The sequence below is a fragment of the Heptranchias perlo genome, chromosome 1, assembly GCF_035084215.1.
Source record: "Heptranchias perlo isolate sHepPer1 chromosome 1, sHepPer1.hap1, whole genome shotgun sequence".
Classification (NCBI taxonomy): Eukaryota; Metazoa; Chordata; class Chondrichthyes; order Hexanchiformes; family Hexanchidae; genus Heptranchias; species Heptranchias perlo.
Genome location: NC_090325.1, coordinates 91,834,531 through 91,862,144, shown reverse-complemented (window position 1 = coordinate 91,862,144; position 27,614 = coordinate 91,834,531). Strand labels below are relative to the sequence as shown.

Sequence of the window (27,614 nt, the reverse complement as noted above, 5' to 3'; positions counted from 1 at the left end):
TCTTTGCTTTTTTGATCCTTCCGGAGGAGGATGGGATAGGATTCTCCTTCATCCATCTACCACTCCAATCCACCCCAAGCTTCCACTACTTTCCTTCCTCCACACTCCCTCCAACTGCTGCGCACCACTCCCATGCCCCCCCACCCCATGGACCTGTAGCTTTCACCCTCACTCTCCCTTGTGGTACCCTGCCTCTCCCATCGCCTCATCCCATTCTGAGCACTGGTATCTTTCGCCCCACTTCCCACATGTCCCTGACAAAACTCTATTGCTGTGTTTTTCTCAGCAGCAGCCTACAATTCCCTTCCCATATCCCCAGGATTTCCCACCCAATATTCCTACCTTTTTTAAAAACTCAATTAAGAGTTAAACAACCTGACTCCTGTGTCAATAAGGTATTTTCTCTTGCGCTACACATGTACATGGGTGGAGTTAAAACAAATAACAGTTTAAAATAAATGAGCAAAAGCCTTTGTCGAAACAGTGAACAAAGGAATCTCATACAAGCCAGTTAATACGTTAGTTACTAATATCTCACAGTACAATTTCAAATCAAAAATAAGTCTACAGAGAGCAGCAAAATGGTACAGAATTATGACTGAAGACATTACTGCCAGAGGCAAAGTAGCAAGTATTCTCCAAGATTCAGCTTTTATCAGCAGATACCTATAATTCATCAATTTTTCATTGCAACTTCTCTCGAAAAAAAATTATCTGGTCAGAAATCGTTAGCAATGCTTTCATCAAGTGCAGTGGAGATTTTGAAAATTATATCACTGGGAACATAATAAGTTTTAACACAATGACAGCCATGGTGGTGATGATTTTAAGATGAAACTTTCTGCAATAATAAAACATGTTTTTACAGGAACCTTCCCAATTACAACTGGTACAGAAATTTGAGTGCATTTAGTGAATGCTCTGTAAAATTACTATTCCAGGAACAATTCCACATCACAACTCTTATTTTTTTTTAAATTGTTTGATCCCCTTAAAAAGCAGAATCCAAGGATTGGTTTAAAGGGCAATCATCAATATGAACGGTGTTTGGGAATGTTTCTTGTGAAGGGAGAAGAACCAGAGGAGCTATGCATCATTTTCATCTTTAGTGTCACATGACTTGCTGAGGAGTTTTGACGGTATCATCACCGTTGGGTTGTCTTTGCAAATCACCGCAAAAAGCTTAGTATTATTTTTCCTCCATGTGAACCTTTCAAGGAGATAGTGCAAAAGAAAAATTAATTATATTTTAGCTATTTCATGTCAGGTGCTACCTCAATCTGTAACTTTATGTTGGTTTTACTAAAAGTTCTGTTCATTTGATCTAGTTCTAATGCCAGCAGAATCACCATTTTGGAATCAGGATTCTAAGGCTGCTAAGAGGCAGAATTATTCCATCTTCCATACAAGTGAAAAGGCCCAAACAAAATAGGAATATTGGTCCTACAGTTTTATTTTTTCTCTTTGTGGGGAAGCATCTAGCCTCCACATGGAAACTGTTCAGTCAAATAGTGGCCAACTTTACCAACTCCTTACGAGCATAGGGTTGAATTTCCTTGGGAGGGGGTTCTACCGATCATCTGCCCTAACCTTAGCTGAAGATCTGCGAAAATCTTGGAGAAACGGTGGCCGTTTCTCCGGGGTTTCCACAGATCTTCTGCCAAAATTATGGCGGACGATCGGGAGAACCCCTGTGGAAATTCAAACTCTAAATTTCTGTAACCTACTTCTTGAAGGCTTTCATGGCATGATGTGACTTGCATTAAATATGATTTAATTTATTACAACATCCAACAACTGACAATATAATATCCTTTTAGTCTGCCCATCCATCTGCCATTGAGGTCACTATTGCCTTAAGGAGGAGTATTCTTCAATTACCTTAATTTCCAAGCAGGTCCAATCCTTTCCTGCATTTTGTACCTCCTAGCTCATAGCTTATTTCCAATGTGGTACAACATGCAGATCTTGCCAGCCTTATCTATCCTACCCCAAGGCTCAAAGTTTCTTCCAAGACATGAGATTGGATCTACTCTCCCCACTGATCTGAACTGCTGTTCCAGCTTATTTACAGGTATATGTTTATTCAATGCAAACTAGGAATACTGTAGTCAAATAGAAACGCTTAACTTTCCAGATCCGAGCTTAACTGAGCCAAGAAGTGGAGAGGGGCAAGGCGAGGGAAAGAGAGGTGACAGTGGCTCAAAGATGTGTCAATTAGGGGGGGGGGCAGCTCTTTTACCCCAGCTACTGGGAAAACCTCCCCTTTAGTATGACATTTAGCCAACTTTGGCTAAGGATCTTCAGATTGTTCTTGGTCTCGTCCAAACTCTTCTTCAGCTGAATGCTACTCCTCCCTGTATGCTTCAAACGAGGATCAGAACACTCAAACTGTCAAAGCTGAATGTTATAGTTCTTCAGCCTTCAGTGCTTTCTACCTCTGAAGGTTAGCTGTCAGGATCTATTTAGCTAGCTTGGGTGGGACATTGCTCATTACTGATTCGACTATAAGTGGGGCCATTACATAGAATCTACAGCACAGAAACAAGCCATTTGGCCCAACTGGTCTATGCCAGTGTTTATACACTACATGAGTCTCCTCCTCGACCTGCCCCCATATCCCTCCATTACCTTCTCCCTCATGTATGCGTCAAGCCCTCAGACATGCTATCTGCTTCGACCATTCCACGTGGTCGCCAGTTTCACATTCTCACCAGAATCTAGCTTGTCTTGACCTGCTTCCAAACATTTCCGATTTTTTTAGTTGAACGTCTGCATCAGAACCTACTTGATGCTCTCCAGGTAGGAATCGTCACCAACAGCCATCATCTGGTCCCATCTTAATGTTGCCCATCTTTCCTCCATCCAGCAGAAGTGTGTATCAGAGCCCAACCGGCTCAGCGCTGCAAACTTAAGACTGGAGCCAGTGATCTCGGCTGTCTGAAGGTTGTATAGTAGGCTGATTTTTGGATGAGTTCTTCAATTCTTTTTAATTTAACAGCTACAAAAACAACTTGCATTTATATAGCGGCTTTAACATAATAAAACGTCCCAAGGCGCTTCATAGGAGTGTTGGCAAACAAAATTTGACACATAAGGAAATATTAGGACAAAGGTCAGTTTTAAGGAGCGTCTTAAAGGAGGAGAGAGAGAGGTAGAGAGACGGAGAGGTTTAGGGAGGGAATTCCAGAGCTCAGGGCCTAGGCAGCTGAAGGCACGGCCGGGCCGGCAATGGTGGAGCGATTAAAATTGGGGATCTGCAAGAGGCCTTAATTGGAGGAACACAGAGATCTCGGAGAGTTGTATGGCTGGAGGAGGTTACCGAGATAGGGATGGGTGAGGACATGGAGGAATTTGAAAACAAGGATGAGAATTTTAAAATCGAGACGTTCCCGGACCGGGAGCCAATATAGGTCAGCGAGCACAGGGATGATGGTAGAACTTGGTGTGAGTTAGGATATGGGCAGCTGAGTTTTGGATGAGCTCATGTTTATGGAGGGTGGAAGATGGGAGGCCAGCCAGGAGAGCATTGGAATAGTTGAGTCTAGAGATAACAAAGGCATGGATGAGGGTTTTCAGCAGCAGATGAGCTGGGCGATGTTACATAGGTGGAAGTAGGTGGTCTTGGTGATGGAGCGCATATTTAGTCGGAACTCATCTCAGGGTCAAATAGGACGACAAGGATATGAACGGTCTGGTTCAGCTTTAAACAGTGGCCAGGGAGAGGGATGGAGTCGGTGGCTAGGGAACAGATTTTGCGGCGGGGAGCAAATGGCTTTGGTCTTCCTATTAGTTGGAGGAAATTTTTGCTCATCCAGTACTGGATGTCAGACAAGCAATGTGACAAATGAGAGACAGTGGAGGGATTGAGGGAGGTGGTTGTGAGGTAGAGCTGTGTGTCGTCAGCGTACATGTGGAATCTGACGTGTTTTCAGATGATGTCGCCAAGGAGCAGCATGTAGATGAGAAATAGGAGGGGGCCAACAGTAGATCCTTGGGGGACTCCAGAGGTAACAGTGCAGGCCAGGAAGAGAAGCCATTGCAGGTAATTCTTTGGTTACGACTGGATAGATAAGAATGGAACCAGGTGAGCGCAGTCCCACTCAGCTGGACGACGGAGGAGAGGGGTTGGAGGAGGATAGTGTGGTCAAACATGTCAAAGGCTGCAGACAGGTCGAGGAGGATGAGGAGAGATAGTTTACCACAGTCACAGTCACAGAGGATGTCATTTGTGACTTTGATAAGGGCCGTTTCAGTACTGTGGCAGGGGCGAAAACCTGATTGGAGGGATTCAAACATGGAGTTGCGGGACAGATGGGCATGGATTTGGGAGGCGACAACACGTTCAAGGACTTTGGAGGGAAAAGGGAGGTTGTTGATGGGGCGGTAGTTTGCAATGACAGAGGATCAAGGGTGGGTTTTTTGAGGAGGCGGATGATGACGGCATATTTAAAAGGGGAGGGGGACAGTACCTGAGGAGAGGGAACAGTTAACAATTTCAGCTAACATGGGAGCCAGGAAGGGAAGTTGGGTGGTCAGCAGTTTGGTGGGAATGGGGTCAAGGGAACAGGAGGTTGGTCTCATGGTCAAGATGAGCTCGGAGAGGGCATGAGGGAAGATAAGAGAGAAACTGGAGAAAGATGCGAGTTCAGGGCTAGGGCAGGGGGGAACCGTAGGGGAAGTTTGGCTTGATGGGCTGGGGATGGGTGGGGAACCGGCTATTTACAGTTTAATACTGAACATTAAAATCACATACTTAAGATGGAATTGATGGCAGATTAAATAGTTTAAATTAGAAAATAATCAAATTCACTTTGACCTGAGGTATCTTGGCATATCTTCCATAGAGTGTGATATCAAGTTGGGATTAGTCCACCACATAAGCCCATTACAGTGCCAAATAACAGGAGACAACAGCTACTACAGCTACTGTTTAGAGGCAGGCTGGAGTGAAATACTTTTATGAAAGGGTGGAGGGGAGGGGGTGGGGGGGAAAGAGGGGAAGAGAGAAATTAATACAATTTGCCCAAACCTAAATAGCCGAGCAGGAAACCTAATTTCAATCCACCGATCCTTGTACAGAAACCAGTACTATTCAATTAAATCACTGGTGACAAATCCCCAGTCAGAAACTCTCATCCAGCAACAGAAGAACACCACCACAATGCCTTCATAAACAACACTAGCCTACCAGGTATCAGTCTTCACCCATTTATTTCCCCAAAGGCAAATATGGACGTCCACCACAGTATAAACACGAACCCAAATGGATAGAAGTCCATTTTAACGGACTAGGAAGCCAATGTTTCCTTCAGAAGGAGCTAATGTGCAAAATATCGGATGTGCATTGGAACACGGCCAGTCGTGATGAAAGGCATTTGGAGAAACAAATGCTCCTGACAACAAAACCAGCAACTGAAAACTCCTACCAGAATTTACTCAAGACAACTGAGGTGAGAGGGAGAGAAAATTAAACAGGAGCCATGTTGCAGCATGTCTCCACCTGATCGATTTCTACATTAAATATATATTTATTTATTTAAAATTAAATTGAGGTTTCAGGCTCAAAAAGCAACGCATTCCTCCCCTTAGAACAAACAAGGTCTGTAACCAAACTGATGTCAAAGATAGCAGCCTGGCAAAGAAACCACCCTAGGCAGGTTAACAAAAACACACAATGTGGCTTTTATGGCATTGATACGCACATAGGCCACACCCCAACCTTCAGTCCTTGCCCCGGGGGTAAAAAAATGACTTCCATATATACTGCATCTCCAACTCAAACTGATTTTTTGCTTACAGAAATGTGGCTTACATGTGAGCCAACATGGTACCTTTAAAAAAACCATTACACTACTTCTACAAAATGCTTCACAAAATATCACTAAGGACATCCAAGGACACACAATCCAGTCTTTTCACAAGCCCTTTTTCTATCTCACAACATACAGAAATACACTGAACTGCAGAAATTCATGCAACCACGGAACACTGCCCTAACCAAAGCTTTTCAGAACAAAAAATATCATTTGATATTACTCTAGTGATAAACTCAAGCCAAGACTTGGGGGTGGGGAGTTAAAGATTGCTCATACTGTATTCTAAAAAAAAATTCTTGTCTAAAAGGAGACAATAGACTTTGCCTTCTGAGTACAATAGTTTTGTGTCTGTACACAGAATGGCTATTCTTGTACACTTATAATCTCCTAAACAGCTGATAACCTGTGACAAAACATTTCAGTTTTTATATATTTAAGAAATAAAAACATAAAAATAGGCATAATTCAGGATTTCATGCGGATTTGTTTGGTAGTTATCTAGTCGGTTGGAGCAGCAACTGGTAAGGGCTCAGATAATTATGTTTTTGAGCAGCCTTGAACAAGGCAGCAATGCTGCATCGTAAGTGATGACCAGGCAATGAATCATTCTGGAGTACCGGCAGCTTAAATTACAACATCGTATAATGGGCGCTCCTGTCTGCCCGGAGGATTACATTTTCATATATATTGAAAACACTTTCCTATCCATTAACTACAGAACATCAGTGTTGACATTTTATCATTGTGTTTTAGCTGTAACAGATATGTAAATATTAAGAAAATTTATGCAAGTGTTCACCAAATTTGGGCTTTTAACCCAGAGTATTGTAACAGATGCAGCTGTGTTCATGTTTCCCCCCATTGTTCTATAGATGTTTCTCAAGGTTAACAGCTTTATTCTTGTGTGTGGTGGGGAAGAGCATAGAAATTTCTTATATTCCCCACCACACACAAATTTGCAGTAGCTTTATGAGGGGACATGGTAGAAGAAGGGGAACAAGTTAGTATGAAGTCAACTAACTGTTGACTGACAGGGATTGATGCCTGTTAAGAGTACCAGCTCTAAAAAGGAAATTTATCTGTGTTTCTTTTACAATTAGGGAAGCAACGTCCTTGCCCAGTCAGTGCTGGTCTTGCCCATCCTTTTTCCAGGTGAAGAGGAGTGTTGACTGTGAACATATCGTACAGTAATCTGTATCTATACTGTGCACTGCATTGGAAATGGGGATAGACATTCGTGTAAAACATGCACCTGCAAAATAATGGCCTTGGCTTCAGTGGCCTTTGCTGGTAACTTTTTCTACTTTGGGTTTAAAAGATTCTGCTCAACCTCCGTTTCAGCCTTGGCTCAGTGGTCGCAATATCACCTGAGTCAGAAGGCTGTGGGTTCAAGCCCCACTCCAGAGACTTGAACATATAATCTAGGCTGGCACTTCAGTGCATGACTGCCATCTTTCAGATGCGATGTTAAACTGAGGCTCTGTCTGCCCTCTCAGGTGGATGTAAAAGATTACTCGGCACTATTCGAAGAAAGGTCCTGGCCAATATTTATCCCTCAACCTAAAACAGATGATCTGCTCATTTATTTCATTGCTGTTTATGGGAGCTTGCTGTGCACAAATTGGCTGCCACGTTTCCTACATTAAAACAGTGACTACGCTTCAGAAGTACTTCATTGGCTGTAACGCGCTTTGGAATGGCCTGAGGTTGTGAAAGGCGCTATATAAATGGAAGTCTGTCTTTCTTTCACTACAAACTTACTACTTTTTTAAAACTTGCTTTGATATTTGAACTCTTTACCAGGAAGAATAATGTGCCTGGAATCAATGTTATTGATCCTTTTCATTATCTTGAAAACTTCAATTAGATCTTTTTCCCAAAGAAAACAAGGTCAACTTCTTCAATTTCTCCTTAATTAAAATTCTTCATACCTGGATTTAACTTCATTCCTTGCCTCTCAACCTCCTCTAGAGCAATAATATCTTTCTTTTGATTCGGTAACCAACATTTCACACAATACTTCGAATAAAGTTTGATCAGTGCCTTCTATAGCAGCAATACATCCTCTTTTGATTAGCAGCACTTTGTCCCTCTGCTAATGTAACCCAATGCCTTCTTTACTTTTTCTTACCGCAGCTATGCACTGTACCGATGCTTTCATAGATTTATCCAACATAGGCCCCAGATCTTTTTCCTCATCAGCATGTTGTACCACTGTCCACAGAGTTCCTTGTTCCCATGCTAATCGTTTTATACTTAACCACATTCAACTGCATGTCAGCTATTGGTTATTGGGTTTCATGTACTATAATCAAGATCACAGGGAATCCGCTATGCTTTAAATGCAACTCAATTCTGAGTTAGAATTTTTAATTAGAGTTAGATCAATTGTGCACTGGTTGGCTCTTCCAACGAGTCATTTTACCAAGCATGATCTCGCAATGTGTCCAAGAGGATCATGGACAACGCCCCCCCCCACCCCATATATGTGCACTTTTGCGACCATAGAATCATAGAAAGGTTACAGCAAGGAACGAAGCCATTCAGCCCATTGAGTCCGTGCCAGCTCTATGCAAGAGCAATCCAGGTAGTTCAACTCCCCCGCCCTATCCCCGTAGTCCTGCAATTTTTTTCCTTTCAAGTACTTATCCATTTCCCTTTTGAAGGCCACGATTGAATCTGCCTCCACCACCCCCTCGGGCAGTGCATTCCAGATCCTAACCACTCGCTGTGTAAAAAAAGATTTTCCTCATGTCACCTTTGATTCTTTTGACCAGACTTCATAACAGTACTGCCTCATTGCCCTGTCTGAAACAGTGCAGTCAAAAGGCCTGCCCAAAGCAATGCAGGCCAGAAATTGCCATGGTGATCTGCAATTCTCATGGAAGACTTCCTTGAACCCGTGAGAAAGTTCTGGATTACTTTTTACCTTGGAGGAAATAAAAGAAAATAAAGAGAAAAATCAACTCACTGAGTCTTAAAACCTTTCAGCTACCGGATACCTGCCAGCAAAGTGGAGCTGATGCAGCAAGGAACTGCCAAAATGACAGCGGCTAATTTGCATTCTTCTCAATAAGAGGAAGGTAAGGCATGTCACAAAATGTTAATGATAAATTTTAACAGTGGATTACTTTTTTTAAGTTGTGGGGTTTTTTTTGCATTTGGTGATTTGAATTGTGGGCCCTAGCCCTCTCTCAGCCCTGTGCTTCCACCTTGCAGGTTCAAGCCCTGGGCTCCACTGTGCCACTCAAAGGTGATTCAAGCTCTGACTTCACTCACAGATAACACAATATACAAGGGGAAAAATTGGATTACACTCTTGGAGCAGTCCAGAGGTGAATCAAATATTAACTTCCTGCATTAGCTCTCCTAAATCAAAATCAATGGGAACTTAATATTCAAAGGCACTGAATTGACTGTTTCACAGAAAAATGGATGGAATCATGGAATATATCAAAACACAGGTAGAAATCCCATATTCCCATGTATAAAATAGAATAATTCATTCAGTAAATCAGTGGGCCTAATTATACATGGGCAGATTTGTGGAATGCAATTTCCAAAACACTGATAAAAGTCCAGGAATCCTGTGTAATAAAAATTGAATTTTACTTATTCGCGGTCACCATTAAAACAGCAATCCTGCTTATATATTATCGCTATAGTCCAACTAAAAAAAAAAGGGAGGTGCTCATCCAGATAGCAGCACTCACTGCTGCCCTTCTTCAAAATCTGATGACAACCCTGCTCGATACTGTAATAAAAGGAACGCTTAATCCTCAACACAGTGCAGGTGTTACTCGTCTGAATATCCTCTTTAGGGAACTAATCATCTGCCAGCAGTCTCTTCCAGTGTATCTCTTCTAGAGTGGTGTGAAAAAATGCACTGAAGATCTATGGTTCAACCTCGTCAACTTTCACTTCTTTACCATTTGATTAGCTTGGGGAAAAACTGCCATTGGAGCTGGTTCTTTGTCAATGAAATATCAATTCCCACCACCCAAAGTTGCTCCTGTCTCTAAAATAGAAGGTGGAAGCAGAAGAAGACAAATTAAAGATTTTTAGCTTAAAAAATAAGGGAAAAAAGTCTGGGTTATAAATAGCTGCACATAGGTTGTGCTTACCATTTTGGGTCTGGCCGTAGGAGGGCATGATCTCTCATCCCACTGGTATAGGCCATTAATGCATTTCTGTACTTAGTCACCTTTGCAACATCAGAGAAACTGTAGACGTGTGAATCTCCCATGTGCAGTTATCCACTGCTGCTGAATCCACCCCTCAGTATAAAACTTCCAATGGAAACGGTTCTGTAACATCAATGGGATAAGGCTCTCCGATTCTATACTTATTCGCTTAGATAAGGCAGCGAATAGCTGAGTCATACAGACCAAGGAGGTCTCAATTCCATACCTGATCTGTGCTCAGATTGCTGATTTCAGGAATAAGTGGTAGTAGGAATACTGCAATTGAGCCTCAGCGCTCCTGAGTTAGGGAGGGGAAAAAAGCTGCTAGGTTTCCCACTCTTGATCCAGTGGTCCCTACTGAAACAGATGTGCTGAAATGTTGGGGTGAGGCCATATTTAAGCTTGGCTATGATGCTCCCCTAGTTGGATAGCCTGCCAACACTCATCATCAAGGCTCACGTATGAAGAATGACCACTTTGATCAGGTAGTAAAGGGTGCCTGGTGCCCAACGGAACTCCTTCAAGAGAGGAGCGAAGAAAAAGAATGAAAATATTCAACAAAGAAATCAGGTACAAGAAGGAGTCATTGAATCACAACTTGCAAAGCACAAATGGAAAGTTCCAACTTTCATTGCAGGCCACAGCCCAAGATGGCAAAATTGCTGTAATGTTGCCACAATATAAGCAGCAAACACTGAGGAGATTGGGGTGGGGGGGGGTCTGACGTCAGGAGGACATCGGGAGGACAGGGGAGCATGGAGAAGACTGCGGGCCGGGAGGTGATCAGCAGAGCAGAAGATCGGAGGTCGGGAGGAATTGGAGGTCTCCCATCCGGTGGTGGGGTGGGGGTGGGGTAGCGATCGCAGGGGTCCGATCGCGGAAGGTAAGCTTGTTGGGCCTGGTTGAAACACTCCTGCTCCTCCTCGTCCACAAGCAGTGCAATAAAGGCACTCACCTCATGGATTCGGCCCCTCTCACCTCCTTTTACCTGGCGAGGTTCACGAGCTGTCCTGCTGTCCGGAGGCGTTAAGTTTAAAGGTGGATAATATTCATTAATAAAAAACCTACCACAACTATTTTGAGATTAACTGGCCTGCTAAAGACCCACCAGTAGTAACTGAGGATGCGACTTCTGGGTTTTGGCTGCACGCATGCAGCCAAACGCGTCCACGTTAAACCCGGAAGTGGACATGTTGGAGCCAGGTTGCTGTCGTGCTGGAAAAAGCTGAAATTTTGACCTTCCACCTGCCCCCAACCCACCTGTTCTTGGGGATTAAAATTACCCTCTTGTGCCAGAACTACACACGTATCCTTGACCAGAACAGCTGAACACTCAATTCTAAACCTTTAATCTCTTCAAAATTGGAAATATCACTATAATTTGGTACAAATTTATAATTTGTAATTATACAGTAGATACTCAAAATGTCCTGTTTTTTTTAAACTAAACATTCTAGTGATTTATGTCCATTCCTTTTAATGTGGAACTACTGTCAAAGTAATTAACACAAAAATGTGTCTTTTGATGGGCCTAGGCAAAAAGTGATGGACAACAGCCCATGTAATTAAAGGGCTAAACACAATTATGAGCATACATTCAAAATAGCTCCATTAAGAATGTAATTGTATTTTGTTGTAATATATTCATCTTCAATTTTTTTTTAAGAGAAGGCAGCAGCTGTACTTTTAAATTCTTCCACCTCACTACCCATTGCTTTTACTCTGGATAACATGAACATTCGCAATGCGGGCACCGGAGAATATGTAACATGTCTGCTTCACTTCCCAATGTACGTCAGGACAGGACTGCAGCAACTCTAACCCAACCTTTGTTTATAGCTATGCTACATCTCAAAATGAATCACTCAACTAAAATAATGTAGCTTGGATCTTACTCTCCATATATTTTACCTTTGAATCCATTACTTTTGACTAAGACAGAGATTATTACTTGAACAGCGAGAAAGATAACAAAACTGAAGCATGCTGGAGTCATGGAAGCTTTTTTCCACAAGTGAAGCTACAAATAAAGATCTTATTTGGTTCACGATTTGAGAGTCTCTATTTGAAATTTCAAACTTAAAAAAAAACCCCATTAACTACAAAAAGAGAAAAGAAACAAATAAAACAAAATGTCCAACAACCACGTTTAACATAATAACGTGTCCCAAAGCCCTTCATATTGGAGAGAGCAGATCGAGCAGTAGAAGTAGGACTGTTGAACTGACAGGAGGATCGATAACCAGAGGACTCAGATTTAAAATAATTGGCAAAAAAGCCAGGGGGAGATGAGGAGAATTTTTTTTTTAAAAACTCAGCGAGTTATTGTGATCTGCAATGCTCTGCCTGAAAGGGTGGTGGAAGTAAATTCAATAATTACTTTCAAAAGGGAATTGGATCGCAACTTAAAAAGGAAAAATTTACAGGGCAAGTAGGACTAATTGGTAGCTCTTTCAGAGAGCTGGCACAGACACAATGGGCTGAATGGCCTCTTTCTGTGCTGTATGATTCTATAAAAGAACAGTTGAAAAAGTTTTTTTTTTAAAAGGAGTCTTTTAAAAGCAAGGAGTGAAGTATTGAGGCAAAGAGGTCTAGGGAGTTTCAGAGGAAGTGGACAGCTGAAAGCTCAGCCATCAAGTGAGGAGCTCTGTGTGTGGGGTAGGAGGAATGCACAGTTGAGCAGAGTTGAGGAATTGTAGGGCACAGGGTAGGACAAGACCAAGGAGGAATTTGTAAGTGAGGACAGGGATTTTCAATTTGTTGTATTAGGACATAGGGAGCAAGTAGAGACATGGACAACATAAGAACATAAGAAATAGGAGCAAGAGTAGGCCATACAGCCCCTCGAGTCTGCTCTGCCATTCAATAAGATCATGTCTGATCTTCGACCTCAACTTCACTTTCCTGCCTAATCCCCATATCCCTTAATTCCCTTAGTGTCCAAAAATCTATCGACTTCAGTCTTGAATATACTCAACGACTGAGCAGCCACAGCCCTCTGGGGTAGAGAATTCCAAATATTCACGATCCTGAGTGAAGAAATTCCTCCTCATCTCAGTCCTAAATGTCATCCCCTTATCCTGAGACTATGCCCCCTAGTTCTAGAGTCTCCAGCCAAGGGAAACGGCCTCTCAGCATCTACCCTGACAAGCCCTCTCAGAATTGTGTGTGTTTCAATGAGATCACCTCTCATTCTTCTAACCTCCAGAGAGTATAGGCCCATTCTACTCAATCTCTCCTCATAGGACAACCTTCTCATCCCAGGAATCAATCTAGTGAACCTTTGTTGCATGCCTCGAAGGCAAGTATATCCTTCCTAAGGTAAGGAGGCTAAAACTGTACACAGTACTCCAGGTGTGGCCTCACCAAAACCCTGTACAATTGCAGCAAGACTTCCTTACAATAAAGGGCAACATACCATTTGCCTTCCTAATTGCTTGCTGTACCTGCATGTTAACTTTCTGTGTTTCGTGTATAAGGACACCCAAAATCTCTCTGAACACCAATATCTAATAGTTTCTCACCATTTAAAAAATATACTGTTTTTCTATTCTTCCTTCCAAAGTGAATAACCTCACATTTCCCCACATTATACTCCATCTACCACCTTCTTGTCCACTCACTCAACCTCTCTGTATCACTTTGCAGACTCTGTGTCCTCCTCACAGTTTACTTTCCCACCTAGCTTTGTATCATCAGCAAACTTGGATACATTACATTCTGTCCTTTCATTTAAGTCATTAACACAGACAAGGGTGATGACTGAGTGGGACTTAAGTGTGGGACTTGATGCGGACATCACAGTTTTGGACAAGTTGTAGTTTTGGTAGGGAAAAGCTCTGGAATCTGGTGAGAAGGGCATTTAAGAAGTTAAGTCTTGAATAAATAAACGTGTAACTGAGGGTTCCAGTGGGACTGGGGTGAGGTCGGGGCGAAAATGGACATGTTGCACAGGTGGAAATATTGATTGATAGGGTTTCAAACTTAGTTCCAGGTCAAACAGGACACCAAGCTTGGTTGAACCTGAGTGAACAGCCAGGGAAAGGAATGGAGTCAGGGGCAAGTTACACCATTTTTACAGGAGCCAAATAAGATGGCTTTGGTTTGTTCAGTGTTCAACTGGAGAAAATTCTGGTTGATCTATGACTTGTCAGATAGGCCGCAATGAGAAATGTTGCTTTAAAAGGGTTCACATGCTCTTTAGTATTTTGCTTTGTACGAGCATCCAAATGAAGTATTATATGTATTTTTTAAAAATCTGTTTAAAAATGAGCATGTAAATAATCTTTACAGCTCAGAACCACATCCCATTGAACTTTTAGCTAATGAATCATTGGGGCAATAACCACTTTGCAGAAAGGTTGAATGAACTGAGATGACTGACTAATAACCATGTGAATAATCTGCAAAACAAAAGAATTCACTTGAAAATTCAACTCCACACAGGTAATAGGAAAGTATTCTGGTCATTTGCAGCCATTTTAACATTATTTATTTATATTAAAAATCTTATATCTGCATGCACTTCCTGTCTATAAAACTTTATTTTCTGTGCCACGTTTTGTCATACTTTTGTGTCAACTTTTTCCCATTATAAATTCCTATGTCCAAATTTATAATGAAGCTGCCCACATAAACTTGCCGTGCTGCGGTTACATCCTCCCAGCAGTAGTGGTGCTATAATGCTTCAGTTTTGCATCTCCCAACTCCTCAGCCTGTATTGCAGATAAACCTCTATGCTGCAACTAGATCTGCTTCCCAAATGGACCTAAACTTTATTATTTACTATAAATAATAATGTCAAATCCAAGTTTTATATTAAAATAAAAGAGGGAAATGCATGGCTGTAAAAGGAGGACTGAATTCCATCTGTTCACTTTAGTCCCATTAGCTCCCATTATCTAAACCTGCTTCACCTGAAGATTACACATGGTCTTGATGCAGTGCCACAGTAGATTGACTAATATGTAAAGTATATAATGGGTAATATTTCAATTGCATGCAAGATGATACTGCATTAGCAGTTAGAGTTGTAACTGCCCTTGTTTTGATAACACTCTTAGATCTGTGTGGGTGATCTAGCTGTGAGCAGGATTGATTATTCCTACGTGGCACATAGGACAGCAGATAAAGGGCGTGATGTCTGGAAGTGGATACCAACTGGAAAGGGGCCAACACCATATGAACACACAAAAGGTTTGGTGCCTACAGAGACTGGTACTGGTCCAGTTCATTGTGCTAAATGTCACCGTGACAGTATTGCACCAGCAGTGACTCGTCTCAATCAGATTACACCATCCACAGCTCCGAGAAACTTTGTTAATGGTCAGTCAGAGTGACACAAGAATGAAAAAGAAAAGGTCGTTCAACCTTGCACTGACCGTGCACAAACCGCTCTACCGTGGACTCTATCCAACCCATTCTAAGGGAAGGTTCTGCAAAGTATATCTTTGCCCTTGAAAAGGTAAACAAAGCAAAATTTCTGAGTATCTAACCATACATCTACTTTATCATCCTTAAATACTTGTCTCCCTCAGCAGCTCAGGAACCATCATGTCCCTGGGACTTTTTGATCATTTCTATCCACACTTTTATAAACTTCAAACCTAATCAGATATCTGACACCCTATTAAAAAAAAAGCTGCATAATTCAATCTAGCATTAATTGTTTTAGCTGGATCTCATCTATCCACTCTTCTGTTGGTGGCGTGAATTTACCTCCAAGTCTTGTTTTAGGCTTGCTAATTTTATACTTATGTCCTTGTTTTGCACTTAGTCCAAGTTAAATAATAACCTGCTCGTGTCTACATCATTCCTTCTTCTAACCATTTTAAATATCTGAATCATGCCTCTATCCAACCTCTGCTCTAATGAAAAAGTTCAACTCCCAAGAACTTTTGTTCATAACTGGCAGCTTTCAATCCCAGAGTTGCTCTTCCATGAATCCCCAATGCATCAGTATCCTTGTGTTGCTGCCTCTAGAGGACGGACAGCCACGGGAAAACCCACTGTAAATTCTGGTGTACACGTTGGACCTTTATACGAGCTTTTGTCTCTTCCAAATATAGGAGTGAAAATTTATAAATTTATGAGGCGTTTAACTTAAAGAAAACAATTACAAATTAGTAGAGTGACCTGCACCTCCTGCTTCACAGCAAGTTAATTATGCTGTAAGCCTACTTTAAAAGAGTATTTGATTGTTACTATGCTCCTCACTCTATAACCATTAGCAGGTTTTGCCCACTGCACAGCAACAAGCCAATTTTTGTTTTGCATAATTTCCATATACCTGGCATCAGTCGAGCCCAAATTAATGTTCAATACCTGCAAATTTCCATTAATATTGGAGAGGTATTCGGAATTGTTTCAATCACTCAGGGATATTGAAGTGGTGAGTCCTTTCAGGCATCACTAATCACCTAAGGTTAAGGTGTCCAAAAACAGATTTATCACAAGACAACATAATGATCTGTAGGCTTGAAAAACCAAATCCTCGGTAACCTTGTCTAATATACTGTGAAAAAATTTTACATCATCATGCTGCCACGGGATGAGAACTGATAAAAGCTTTTTGCTGTTTTTTCTAATGCACTCATGGGCCAGATATGCAGTACATTGCACTCTTTGTATGTTATACTTCAACATGTCATGTTAAATTAGCATTCGCTCCCTAGGAATGCAAACGTAAGTAGAATAATGCAATTTGGCTTTCAGCAAATTCAGAGAAAAAAAAACTTTTTAGTACCTTCTATTGACCATAACCTATTTACAATTTGGTGTGTCATACAAGTCTTATTGGTTTAAGGGCTCACCAGGAGGGGATCAAACATAGTGAGAATGATCGTCAAAATAATAGGAAAGTATCTTTATTTTATTTCATACAGTTGTGAAATAGTTAGATTTAAAATGGAAGCTGTCTTTACCAAATTTCAAAATGAAGGTCGATAGACACTTCATCCACAGGACCTGGCCAGGTTGCTAGATCTTGAATTTAGTCATGATTCAGGGATTTTGTTCAATGTACAATTTGAATCGTACATGGTCACGGCATTAAGTACTCGAACCCCAGATAACATGTGAATATCTACCCATCAGCATTCTATGCAACAATTTCCACTATTACATCTTTAAGCATGAGTGATTGCTAGCTCTGGCTTCAGAGGCTCTTGATCTGGGAGATTCTGCTTATAGTCTTTAGTTCTAGCAAAACATCCAAACTCCATGAACTAACTGGGATTCACATCATCTACATACAGCATTGCATTTGCAAGGTCTACCAAGACATCTTAATGTGACATCTGCTCTGGGAATTGACTAAACTCGAAATAAATCTTACTAAGTAATTTTAGCCTGTATACATTGTTCTGTCAGCATGATATTTTTGGCCTTCAGAAAGACAGGAGAACATGGTGGGCATCAAAACTAGATCTCCAGTGACAATAAAGCATAATTAAGGATTCTTTAGCCATGTACAGTGTGTACAAGAATACAGGTTCAGTTCATAGACAACTTGATCTGCTTATGGAAACTATCTTACAGCCGTGAACACATCAGAGTATGGCATCAAGGAGCCCTAGCAAAACTGAGGTTAATGGGGGTCAAAGGAAAAACCCACCAGTGGCTGGAGTCATGCATGATGCAAAGGAAGATGGTTGTGTTTGTCGCAGGCTAGTCATCACAGCCCCAGGACATTCCTCAGGAAAATATCCTCAGCCTAACCATTTTCAGTTGCTTCATCAATGACCTTCACTCCATCACAAGGTCAGGAATGGGCTGTATGCTGACGATGCCAATGTTCAGCTCCATTCACAACAGCTCTGATAATGAAGCAGCCCATGGCAAGAATTTGCATAATATCCAAACTTACACTGGCAAGTGGCAGGTATCATTTGCAACACATAAGCATCAGATAATGACCACCTCAAACAAGAGAAAGCCCAGTCATCTTCAATGGCACCACCATCGCCAGGTCCCCCACCATAAACATCCTGAGGGTCACCACTGACCATAAGCTGAACTAGACCAGCTTCTGGAGTTTAGAAGAATGAGAGGTGATCTCATTGAAACATATAAAATTCTTAGAGGGCTCAACATGGTAGATGCTGAGAGGTTGTTTCCCCTGGCTGGAGAATCTAGAACTAGAGGTTATAGTCTCAAGTTAAGAGGTCAGCCATTTAGGACTGAGATGAGGAAAAATTTCTTCACTCAGAGGGCTGTGAATCATTGTAATTCTCTACCCCAGAGGGCTGTGGATGCTCAGTCATCGAGTATATTCAAGACTAAGATCGATGGATATTTGGACACTAAGGGAATCAAGGGATATGGGGATAGGGCGGCAAAGTGGAGTTGCAGTTGAAGATCAGCCATGATCTTAATGAATGGCGGAGCAGGCTTGAGGGGCCGTATAGCCTACTCCTGCTCCTATTTCTTATGTTCTTCTGTTCTAGACCAGCTATTTCAACACCTGGTTAGAGGTTGGGTACTTTGCAACAAATGGCTTACTATCTGACCCTTCAAAACCACTCCACCATCCACAAGACTCAAATGAGGACTATGATGGAATGCTCGCTACTTGTCTAGATGGGTGCAGCTGCAACACACTCAAGAAGCTTAACACCATTCAGGACAAAATAGTTTGTTTGACTGGTGCTACTGCCACTGGAGTCAATATCCACCACCAGCGCACTGTGGCTGCAATATTTACAGTCAACAGAATACACTGCAGCACCTCCCTCCCTGTGACCTCTACTATGAAGAATAAGAGCAGCAAAGTTGTGGGAAAACCATCAGCTCCAAGTCACACACCATCCTGTGTTTGACATATATTCCTTCTTCGTCACTGGATCAGAATGCTGGAATTCCCTACCTAACGCTATTATGGGAGCACTATCCCCACAAGGACTGTAGTATTTCAAGGAGAAGGACCACCACCATCTTCTCGGAGCAACTCGGGATGAGCAATAAATGTGCCTTTCCTGCATCGCCCACGTCTCAAGAACAAAGTAAAAAGAAAAAGAAAAAGCCCAAAGTGATGGATATACCCAGTCTGACCATATTTAGGCCTGGTAGTTTTTTTTTGAACGAAGAAATTTACACTACTGAGCCTCAAAATTACATAAAATTTACAGTGCAGAAACAGGCCATTCAGCCCAACTAGTCTGTGTCAGTGTTTATGCTCCATAAGAGCCTCCTCCCACCCTACTTCATCTAATCCTATCAGCATATACTTCTATTCCTTTCTCCCTCATGTATTTATCTCGCTTCCCCTTAAAGGCATCTGTGCTATTCGCCTCAACTACTCCACATGGTAGCAAGTTCCACATTCTAACCATTCTCTGGGTTCTGAGTGGTTCTGTAATCAGGAAAACAAAATCATTTCTGCACGTGAATAAATCTGGTTGTTTCACTTTTATAAACTAAGATTAGTTTAAAGGCATAGAACAGCAACATGGTACAAAATTACATAATGTGTACATTTTGCAGCTTCTTCTGTATGAACGTACAGAGTATCATAGAAAGGTATGAAACCTGGCAAACAAGAGACCCAGTAGTAAACTATCAACCCCACAACACCAAAATACACCCAACCACTTTTTATGGTGGTGCAGCAATCTGAACAAAACCATCCAGCCATCCATTCATGGGTACGTTAAAACAGTTTGACATTGGAAATACTTAAAATCCTTATAAATCAGTTTTCTAAGCCAGAATTCAACACGGTCACTATGACTAAAGTGTAAAATCATTCCCCAAAATGCTTAGTCCATCAACTGCAGGCAAAAACTTACAGAATCTGATGCTGAAATACAATCTGAGAAGACATAATCTAATGCAGCAATCTGTTAAATCTCTAAAATTGAGCACTTACCGCCCATTGTCGCGGCCAACACCCCACACACGAATGCTCACAATTGGTTGAGAATGAAGAACAGTACGATCCATGGGGTCGATTAGGTTCAGCATGTTATTTTCCAGGATGAGGTACATGTCCTTACCCTGAGATTCAACAATAAGATGAATCATTCACGTTCACTTGGCATTTCTCCGATTGTTCAGATCCCTAATGAAAATCAAATAACTTTGCACTTGTTTCATTATGAATTTGATATTAGAATTGAAAAGTTATCAGAAATCAGTCCACCAGCTCTCCTACATTTGGCCCTCCTCAGGATTGCGATCTGGTATTTATATGCAGTGTGCTGATAAATCCTGGCATATTTCTTGTTTTCTCTCAGTGAGTGAGGAAAAAAAAGAGAATGCTACGAAGGTGCAACTATCCAATTCTCATAGCAAAGTGAAAGATCCCTATCAAAACTATAAGGCCTATTATTTTGATTGTACACTTATACTTCTGCTATGGATCATAGATTAGAGCTATAAGAGAAACACGTGCAAATTCCACAGGTAAGGGAAGTAAGGTGAGAAGCAGAAATACAAGAATAGGAAAATGGAGAAATTTTTAGAAAGAATAATAAAAGAGGAAAAGAAAAGATGAGGAGAAATGAACTATATATGAATGCCATTTGGCCATTCTTCCCTGTGGCCTGCATCACAGGCTCACCTTGCTACTTTTAACCATATTTATGTTGCTGGAATGAGGTGACACCTAAGGTATGTGGCTTAGAACTGAAAATCTCACACCTCCAATACTGACAGCTCTGGCAAAACAGATTTTTCACCAAACAAATCAGCCCCCTATCTCTGTAGCATCCGCCAGTACTACGCCCTCTCCCCGAATTCTCCGTTCCTCTGACTCCAACCTCTTATGCATCCACCCCATCCTCTGTCCCACCACTGGCAGCCACATAGGCCCCACGTTCATGAACTTCCTCCATAAACCGTTCCGCCTCTCCAATTCCCTCTCCTCTTTTCAGCCCTACCTTATAAACCATCTCTGTGGCTAAGCTTTTGATCACCTCTCCCAATATCATCATCTTTGGCGCAGCATCCATTTTTCCCTCTTATAGCTCAGTGAAGCACCGTAGGATGTTTCTCTATGTTATAGGTGCTTTAAAAATGTAAGTTGTTGTTGCCCTTCGTGCAATTTAAATATTTGACCACCAAACTTGTATGTATGTCTCTTTGTTCTTTGCAATGCTTAAATCTACTGCAACTAGTAATTATATTTAGTCACTATTTCTTACCTCTCCCCAAATCCCAACCGTGTCCCTGATGTCATTTTTACAGTAGGAAAGCTGCCGGATGCAGTTATTCACAGCAACACTGCTCTTGCCAGGCGCCAGGTCTTCCTCTGCCATTTCCACCCAACCCAGGGAACGCACGGCGAAACACTGCAATTTGAATAATTGGGAATTAATGTTCCAAAATACTACATGATTATCATATTGAAACCTTTCAGTAACACGATTAAAATTCAATTGAACTCAACAAATAGGTACAGCTCAATTGGTTTTTAAAAAAAGAATCTATTTTCTTCAAGTACAATACTTCAATGTTAAAAACTTCACCAATACAGCCTCTATACCAAGCTGGTTCAGACTTGAACTCATGCTGGAGGACTGTCTGCCAATAAAGGCCATTCAAGGTCTGTAAATAAATCATCAAATCCCTCAGCTCTCAAAAAAAAACAGTCGGTAACAAGGCAAAATCATGAGGGGTTATATTTGTAATTGGTGACTGATGGAAAGAAACACAACTTCAATATTGTAGAGCTGAGGCAGAAGCACTGTTAATCAGTTTGAGAAGAGAACACTCCTTAGTACAGTAATCAAAACCTCTTGCTAATGGAATCAGAGTTAACAGACTAATTGTACAGCCCATCAAATATAACAAAAGCCACACAGCACAAATGGTTCTCCATTTAAAAAGAAACTGTTAGGGCAGTACGCCCTTAAACTTGCTAGTCCTTCCAGCCCTCATCCCAATTTCTTGGTCAGGTACAGTGGCAGGTGTGATTGGTAAGCTGATCAACATCTGTCCCTGTGCAATTGGCAGTCCTGAGCATCAGGATTATTCCCTTTCTTCATAATTTTTCATTTACAACCCTCGGTTAAAAAGAATCGTATTTTGAATCGTATTGTTAATAGTAGTCACATTATCGATTCTGCTCTGAACAAATCCTACCTAAGGCAAGTTACTCTGTTAAAGTAGGATTTTATCTTTAACCCTCGATGGATACAAATTCCATTCTATTTGTTAAAAATAGTGAAGTGTTGACTTGCCATTGTTTCCAACTTTTTTTTGATAGCTATTAAGCATGCTGTTATTAAAAGCAGAACATTCTGGAAATACACATTTGGTATCTGTAAAAAGAGGCAGGTTGGTGTTTTGAGTGCAAACCCTTCATCATAACTGTTCCAGCTAGTTTCACATCGACAGTACTATAGTCACAGCATAAAGGTGGAACTAAATGTTTTCAGAACAAAAGATTATTGCCCAAACCGGAGTTTGGCTCGTGGTACTGAGGCAATGGCATTGTTCCAAGATGTCAAAATGTTCATCGTTATATGTAGTTGATGAGGAAATAACAGCCCCAGTGTTCTATTTTAATGAAAGTAATAACTTGTTAACTAGCAGCTTCAATAATTTAATAGCATACATATATCCATTAGATGAAGTCAATTAGTGCAACACTGGTGACATGTGGACATCACCAAGCAGAAGGTTTGTCAATACTGACTGTAAGTTGTTCAACTTGCTACTAGAAAGCAAGCACTTCAGCGGGATGAAAAATAGCCCTTTATACCAGGATTGAAGTGAGACATTTCCAGAATTCTGCAGCATTAAGCCAGCCTATCCTTTACCTGCTCCCTTATGAAAAAAAACTACCATATGCAAGCAAAGTGATCCTGGCAGAACCCAAACTGAATGTGGAGAAGGTGTCACTTGATGATTCCTTCGATCACGTTCCTGATGCTTGGGAGGAGGTTGATAGGATGGTTCCTGGACAGGTTAGATTTATCCTGTTCTTTTTTGGATTCTGAGCAATCTTCCACATTAATTGGACAGACAGTGTCATAGCTGTACTAGAATGGATTCGCTAGGGGAGTGGCTAGCTCTGGTGCACAGGTCGTCAGCACTACAGCCAGGATGCAGTCAGGTCTCATAAGCTTATTTGTGTCCATTGCACACTGTGCATGGAAAGAAATTCGAGCTGGGAAACGTGGACTGCCCATAGCCTCATTTACACTGAAGGAAGGGATATGTGCTTTGGACATGAAAGTCCCAGCCGTTCAGGGTTCCAGCTTTGGGCCCTAAGTGTCCCAAGAAGTCAAGCCGCTGATCTGACTCCACGTTTACACTCCAACTTAGTATCACACTAAATGCAGAAACCACTTTGTTGCGCTACTAAAGTTGCTACTGAAGATACTAAAGGTAAACACACCCTAAGTGAAGAGACTGCAGTTTCAATATTGAACTAAAAAGATAAACTGCAAATATTGTCACATAAAACGTAAGTTCAAACCAAATGATACAGGTAGTATATGATGGCTGTGAGATTGTGATTACACAATGCTGCCATCAAGTGGGCATCAGTTGTCATTAATATTTAACAAGTGAATGGCAATGGCCCAGAATTTGCTGTCAAAATAACGGTGCAGCTAACGGCGCTCACCGTTATTTATATGCAAATCGTACAGCAACTTCAGACAAGGGCAGATGTGTGGTTATACGTGTGAAATTTGACAGTTGCTGTCCAAGATGTGCCGCTCCACCGTTAGCTTCATGAAAACGGCATCTCGTTGTCTGCCTCACCATTCAAATGCATTGAACGGCATTAAGAACATAAGAAATAGGAGCAGGAGTAGGCCAAACGACCCCTCGAGCCTGCTCTGCCATTCAATAAGATCATGGCTGATCTTCGACCTCAACTCCATCTTCCTGCCCGATCCAGATATCCTTTGATTCCCTTAGAGTCCAGAAATCTATCTATCTCAACCTTGAATATATTCAACGACTCAGCAACTGCAGGCTTCTGGGGTAGAGAATTCCAAAGATTCACAACTCTCTGAGTGAAGAAATTCCTCCTCATCTCAGTCTTAAATGGCCGACCCCTTATCCTGAGACCATGCCCCCTACTTCTAGACTCTCTAGCCAGGGGAAACAACCTCTCTGCATCTACCCTGTCAAGCCCCCTCAGAATCTTATATGTTTCAATGAGATCACCTCTCATTCTTCTAAACTCCAGAGAGTATAGGCCCATTCTACTTAATCTCTCGCCGGTTCCATCTCAGAATTCCAGCAACTCGCAACGCAAAATATTCTGGAGATTAAACGGGCATGGGCAAGTCTAACTAACATCAGGTGCCATTCGTTGACCGGCTACAGTGAATTCTGGACCAATATGTCTGTCTACATACGACACAATTTAATTTTTGTTTTCATTCAACTTCAACCAGTTTGGTTATTTCAACGAACAATATTTCTGCGTATCATCCTTTGAGTTACCAATCACCACCACAAGTGTTGATCCTTCAACTATGGTTCCCACGGCAAAAACAAACTTCCATTACAAATAAATTCATAAGTGAGGTGAAAACTGCAGCTACAAGTAAGTCGATATTTTTTTTACTTATTGAGTACGAGTGGGCAGAAAATCTAGCCCAGTATGAAACTGCTGCTTGTAACACAGTGCATTTATAGACAGGCTGGCCCTAGTCATTCAGTTAGCCCATTTTCCACCAATCAGGGATATACCTTTGTTAGAAGCAGCTACCAGCGTACTCCAGGAGTGCAGCTGCTCTCTAAGGCCCAAGTCATTTAGTGAGCACCAGCTTTACCTGCCTCACTGTAACTCTGAGTTACCGCCACCCTCCATAGCAGATGCATTGGCTCATTGTATCATAGAATCATAGAAATATAGGGCCGAATGGCCTCCTTCTGTGCCGATCATGTCTTTGCCGGCTAAAAGAGCTATCCAGCCTAATTCCACTTTCCAGATCTTGGTCTGAAGCCTTGTAGGTTACGACACTTCAAGTGCATATCCAAATACTTTTTAAATGCGATGAGGGTTTCTGCCTCTACCATACTTTCAGGCAGTGAGTTCCAGACCCCCACCACCCTATGGGTGAAAAAATTTCTCCTCAACTCTGTTACATATTGGATAGCCAGGTGGTGAAGGATAGAATTCTAGGGCCTGGTCTTCAGTTGCTTCCAAGCCTTTATTCACCCACCTCAAGATTACACACCCTCCCATAAATGGATACAAGAGAGTCTCCAATTGATACCCATCACCTGAATACAATTAACACTAATTGAAATAATTCACAGATACAATTAACAAATTCCCCTTTAATCCTTCTACCAATTACTTTGTATCTCTGCCCCCCTGGTTATTGATCTCTCTGCTAAGGGAAATAGGCACCTCATAATTTTATACACCTCAATTAAATCTCCCCTCAGTCTCCTCCGTTCCAAAGAAAACAACCCCAACCTATCCAATCTTTCCTCATAGCTAAAATTCTCCAGTCCTGGCAACATCTTCATAAATATTCTCAGTACCCTCTCTAGTGCAATCACATCTTTCCTGTAATATGGTGACCAGAACTGTCGCAGTACTCTAGCTGTGGCCTAACTAGTGTTTTATACAGTTCTAGCATAACCTCCATGCTCTTATATTCTGTGTCTCGGCTAATAAAGGAAAGTATCCCGTATGCCTTCTTAACCACCTTATCTACCTGTCCTGCTACCTTCAGGGATCTGTGGACATGCACTCCAAAGTCCCTCTGTTCCTCTACACACCTCAATATCCTACCATTTGTTGTGTATTCCCTTGCCTTGTTTGCCCTCCCCAAATGCATTACCTCACACTTCTCCGTATTGAATTCCATTTGCCACTTTTCTGCCCATCTGACCAAGTCCATTGATATATTCATGTAGTCTACAGCTTTCTTCCTCACTATCCACCAGACGGCCAATTTCTGTACCATCTGCAAACTTCTTAATTATCCCCCTATATTTAAGTCTAAATCAATGATATATACCACAAAAACCAAGGGACCTAGTACTGAGCCCTGCGGAACCCACTGCAAACAGCCTTCCAGTCACAAAAACACCCATCAACCATTACCCTTTGCTTCCTGCCTCTGAGCCAATTTTGGATCCAACTTGCCCCTTTCCCTTTGATCCCACGGGCTTTGACTTTTCTGACCAGTCTGCCATGTGGGACCTTGTCAAAAGCCTTGTTAAAATCCATGTACACTACATCAAACGTGCTACCCTCATCGACCCTTCATGTTACCTCATCAAAAAATTCAATCAAGTTAATCAGACACGACCTTCCCTTAACAAATCCATGCTGTCTGCCCTTGATTAATCCATGCCTTTCTAAATGACGATTAAAACTGTCCCTCAGAACTTTTTCCAATAATTTGGCCACCGCCGAGGTTAGGCTGACTGGCCTGTAATTGCTCGGTCTATCCCTTTCACCCTTTTTAAACAACTGTACAACATTAGCAGTCCTCCAGCACCACGCCTGCAGCCAGAGAGGATTGGAAAATGATGATCAGAGCCTCCGCTATTTCCTCCTTTGCTTCTCTTAACGGCCTGGGATTTCAGCTGGCCTGGCGATTTAACTACTTCCAAAGATGCTAAACCCCTTAATATTATCTCTCTCACTTTGTTTATCGCATCCAATATTTCACATGCCTTCTCCTTAACTACAATGTCTGCATCGTTCCCCTCTTTTGTGAAGACAGATGCAAAGGAGGTAGCTGATTGGTGAGTAGGTTCAGGTGAGTATTTCTACCATTTTACTGTAAGTAAAGTAATAAGAAAGGGAAGATCTGCAGGTTTTATAGCAGATAGTGTTTTTTTTAGTGAACCTAGGTCCCTAGTATAGTTAACATTTTCTAATTTCAACGTAATTTAAAAGGGGTAACTAAGCTAAGGCAAGTCATGGCAGCAGACCTCGCACCCGTGATATGCTCCTCCTGCAAGATGTGGGAAGTCATGGACACTATCAGTGTCCCTGCCGACCATGTGTGCGGGAAGTGTGTCCACCTGCAGCTACTGACCGATCGTATCTCGGAGCTGGAGCTGCGGGTGGACTCACTGTGGAGCATCCGCGATGCAGAGAAACTCGTGGATAGCACGTTTAGCGAGTTGGTCACACCGCAGGTAAAGGGTATACAGGCAGGAAGTGAATGGGTGACCACCAGGAAGAGTAAGAGATGCAGGCAGGTAGTGCAGGGGTCCCCTGTGGCCATCCCCCTCTCAAACAGATATGCCACTTTGGATGCTGTTGGGGGGGATGACTTATCAGGGGAAGGCAGCAGCAGCCAACTTCCTGGCACCACGGGTAGCTCTGCTGCACAGGCTGGGAGGAAAAAGAGTGGCAGAGCTATAGTGATAGGGGACTCAATTGTAAGGGGAATAGACAGGCGTTTCTGCGGCCGCAACCGAGACTCCAGGATGGTGTGTTGCCTCCCTGGTGCAAGGATCAAGGATGTCTCGGAGCGGCTACAGAACATTTTGGAGGGGGAGGGCGAACAGCCAGCTGTCGTGGTGCACATAGGCACCAACGATATAGGTAAAAAAGGGGATGAGGTCCTAAAAGCAGAATATAGGGAGTTAGGAGGTAAATTAAAAAATAGGACCTCAAAGGTAGTAATCTCAGGATTGCTGCCAGTGCCACGTGCTAGTCAGAGTA

General features: G+C 42.0%; 1 protein-coding gene across 3 annotated transcripts in view; it reads right to left on the bottom strand.

Moving 5' to 3' along the window:
- The window catches only part of LOC137324256 (amyloid beta precursor protein binding family B member 2-like), a 275,413-nt gene that overhangs the window by 45,833 nt on the left and 201,966 nt on the right, over nucleotides 1-27,614 (bottom strand). For all 3 annotated transcript variants that reach the window (XM_067988401.1, XM_067988415.1, XM_067988408.1), the window contains exons 9-10: nucleotides 21,148-21,294; nucleotides 19,872-19,999 (exon numbers count right to left, since the gene is read on the bottom strand). In XM_067988401.1, the coding sequence (XP_067844502.1) occupies nucleotides 19,872-19,999; nucleotides 21,148-21,294 (275 nt within the window). The remainder of the gene's footprint in view (nucleotides 1-19,871; nucleotides 20,000-21,147; nucleotides 21,295-27,614) is intronic.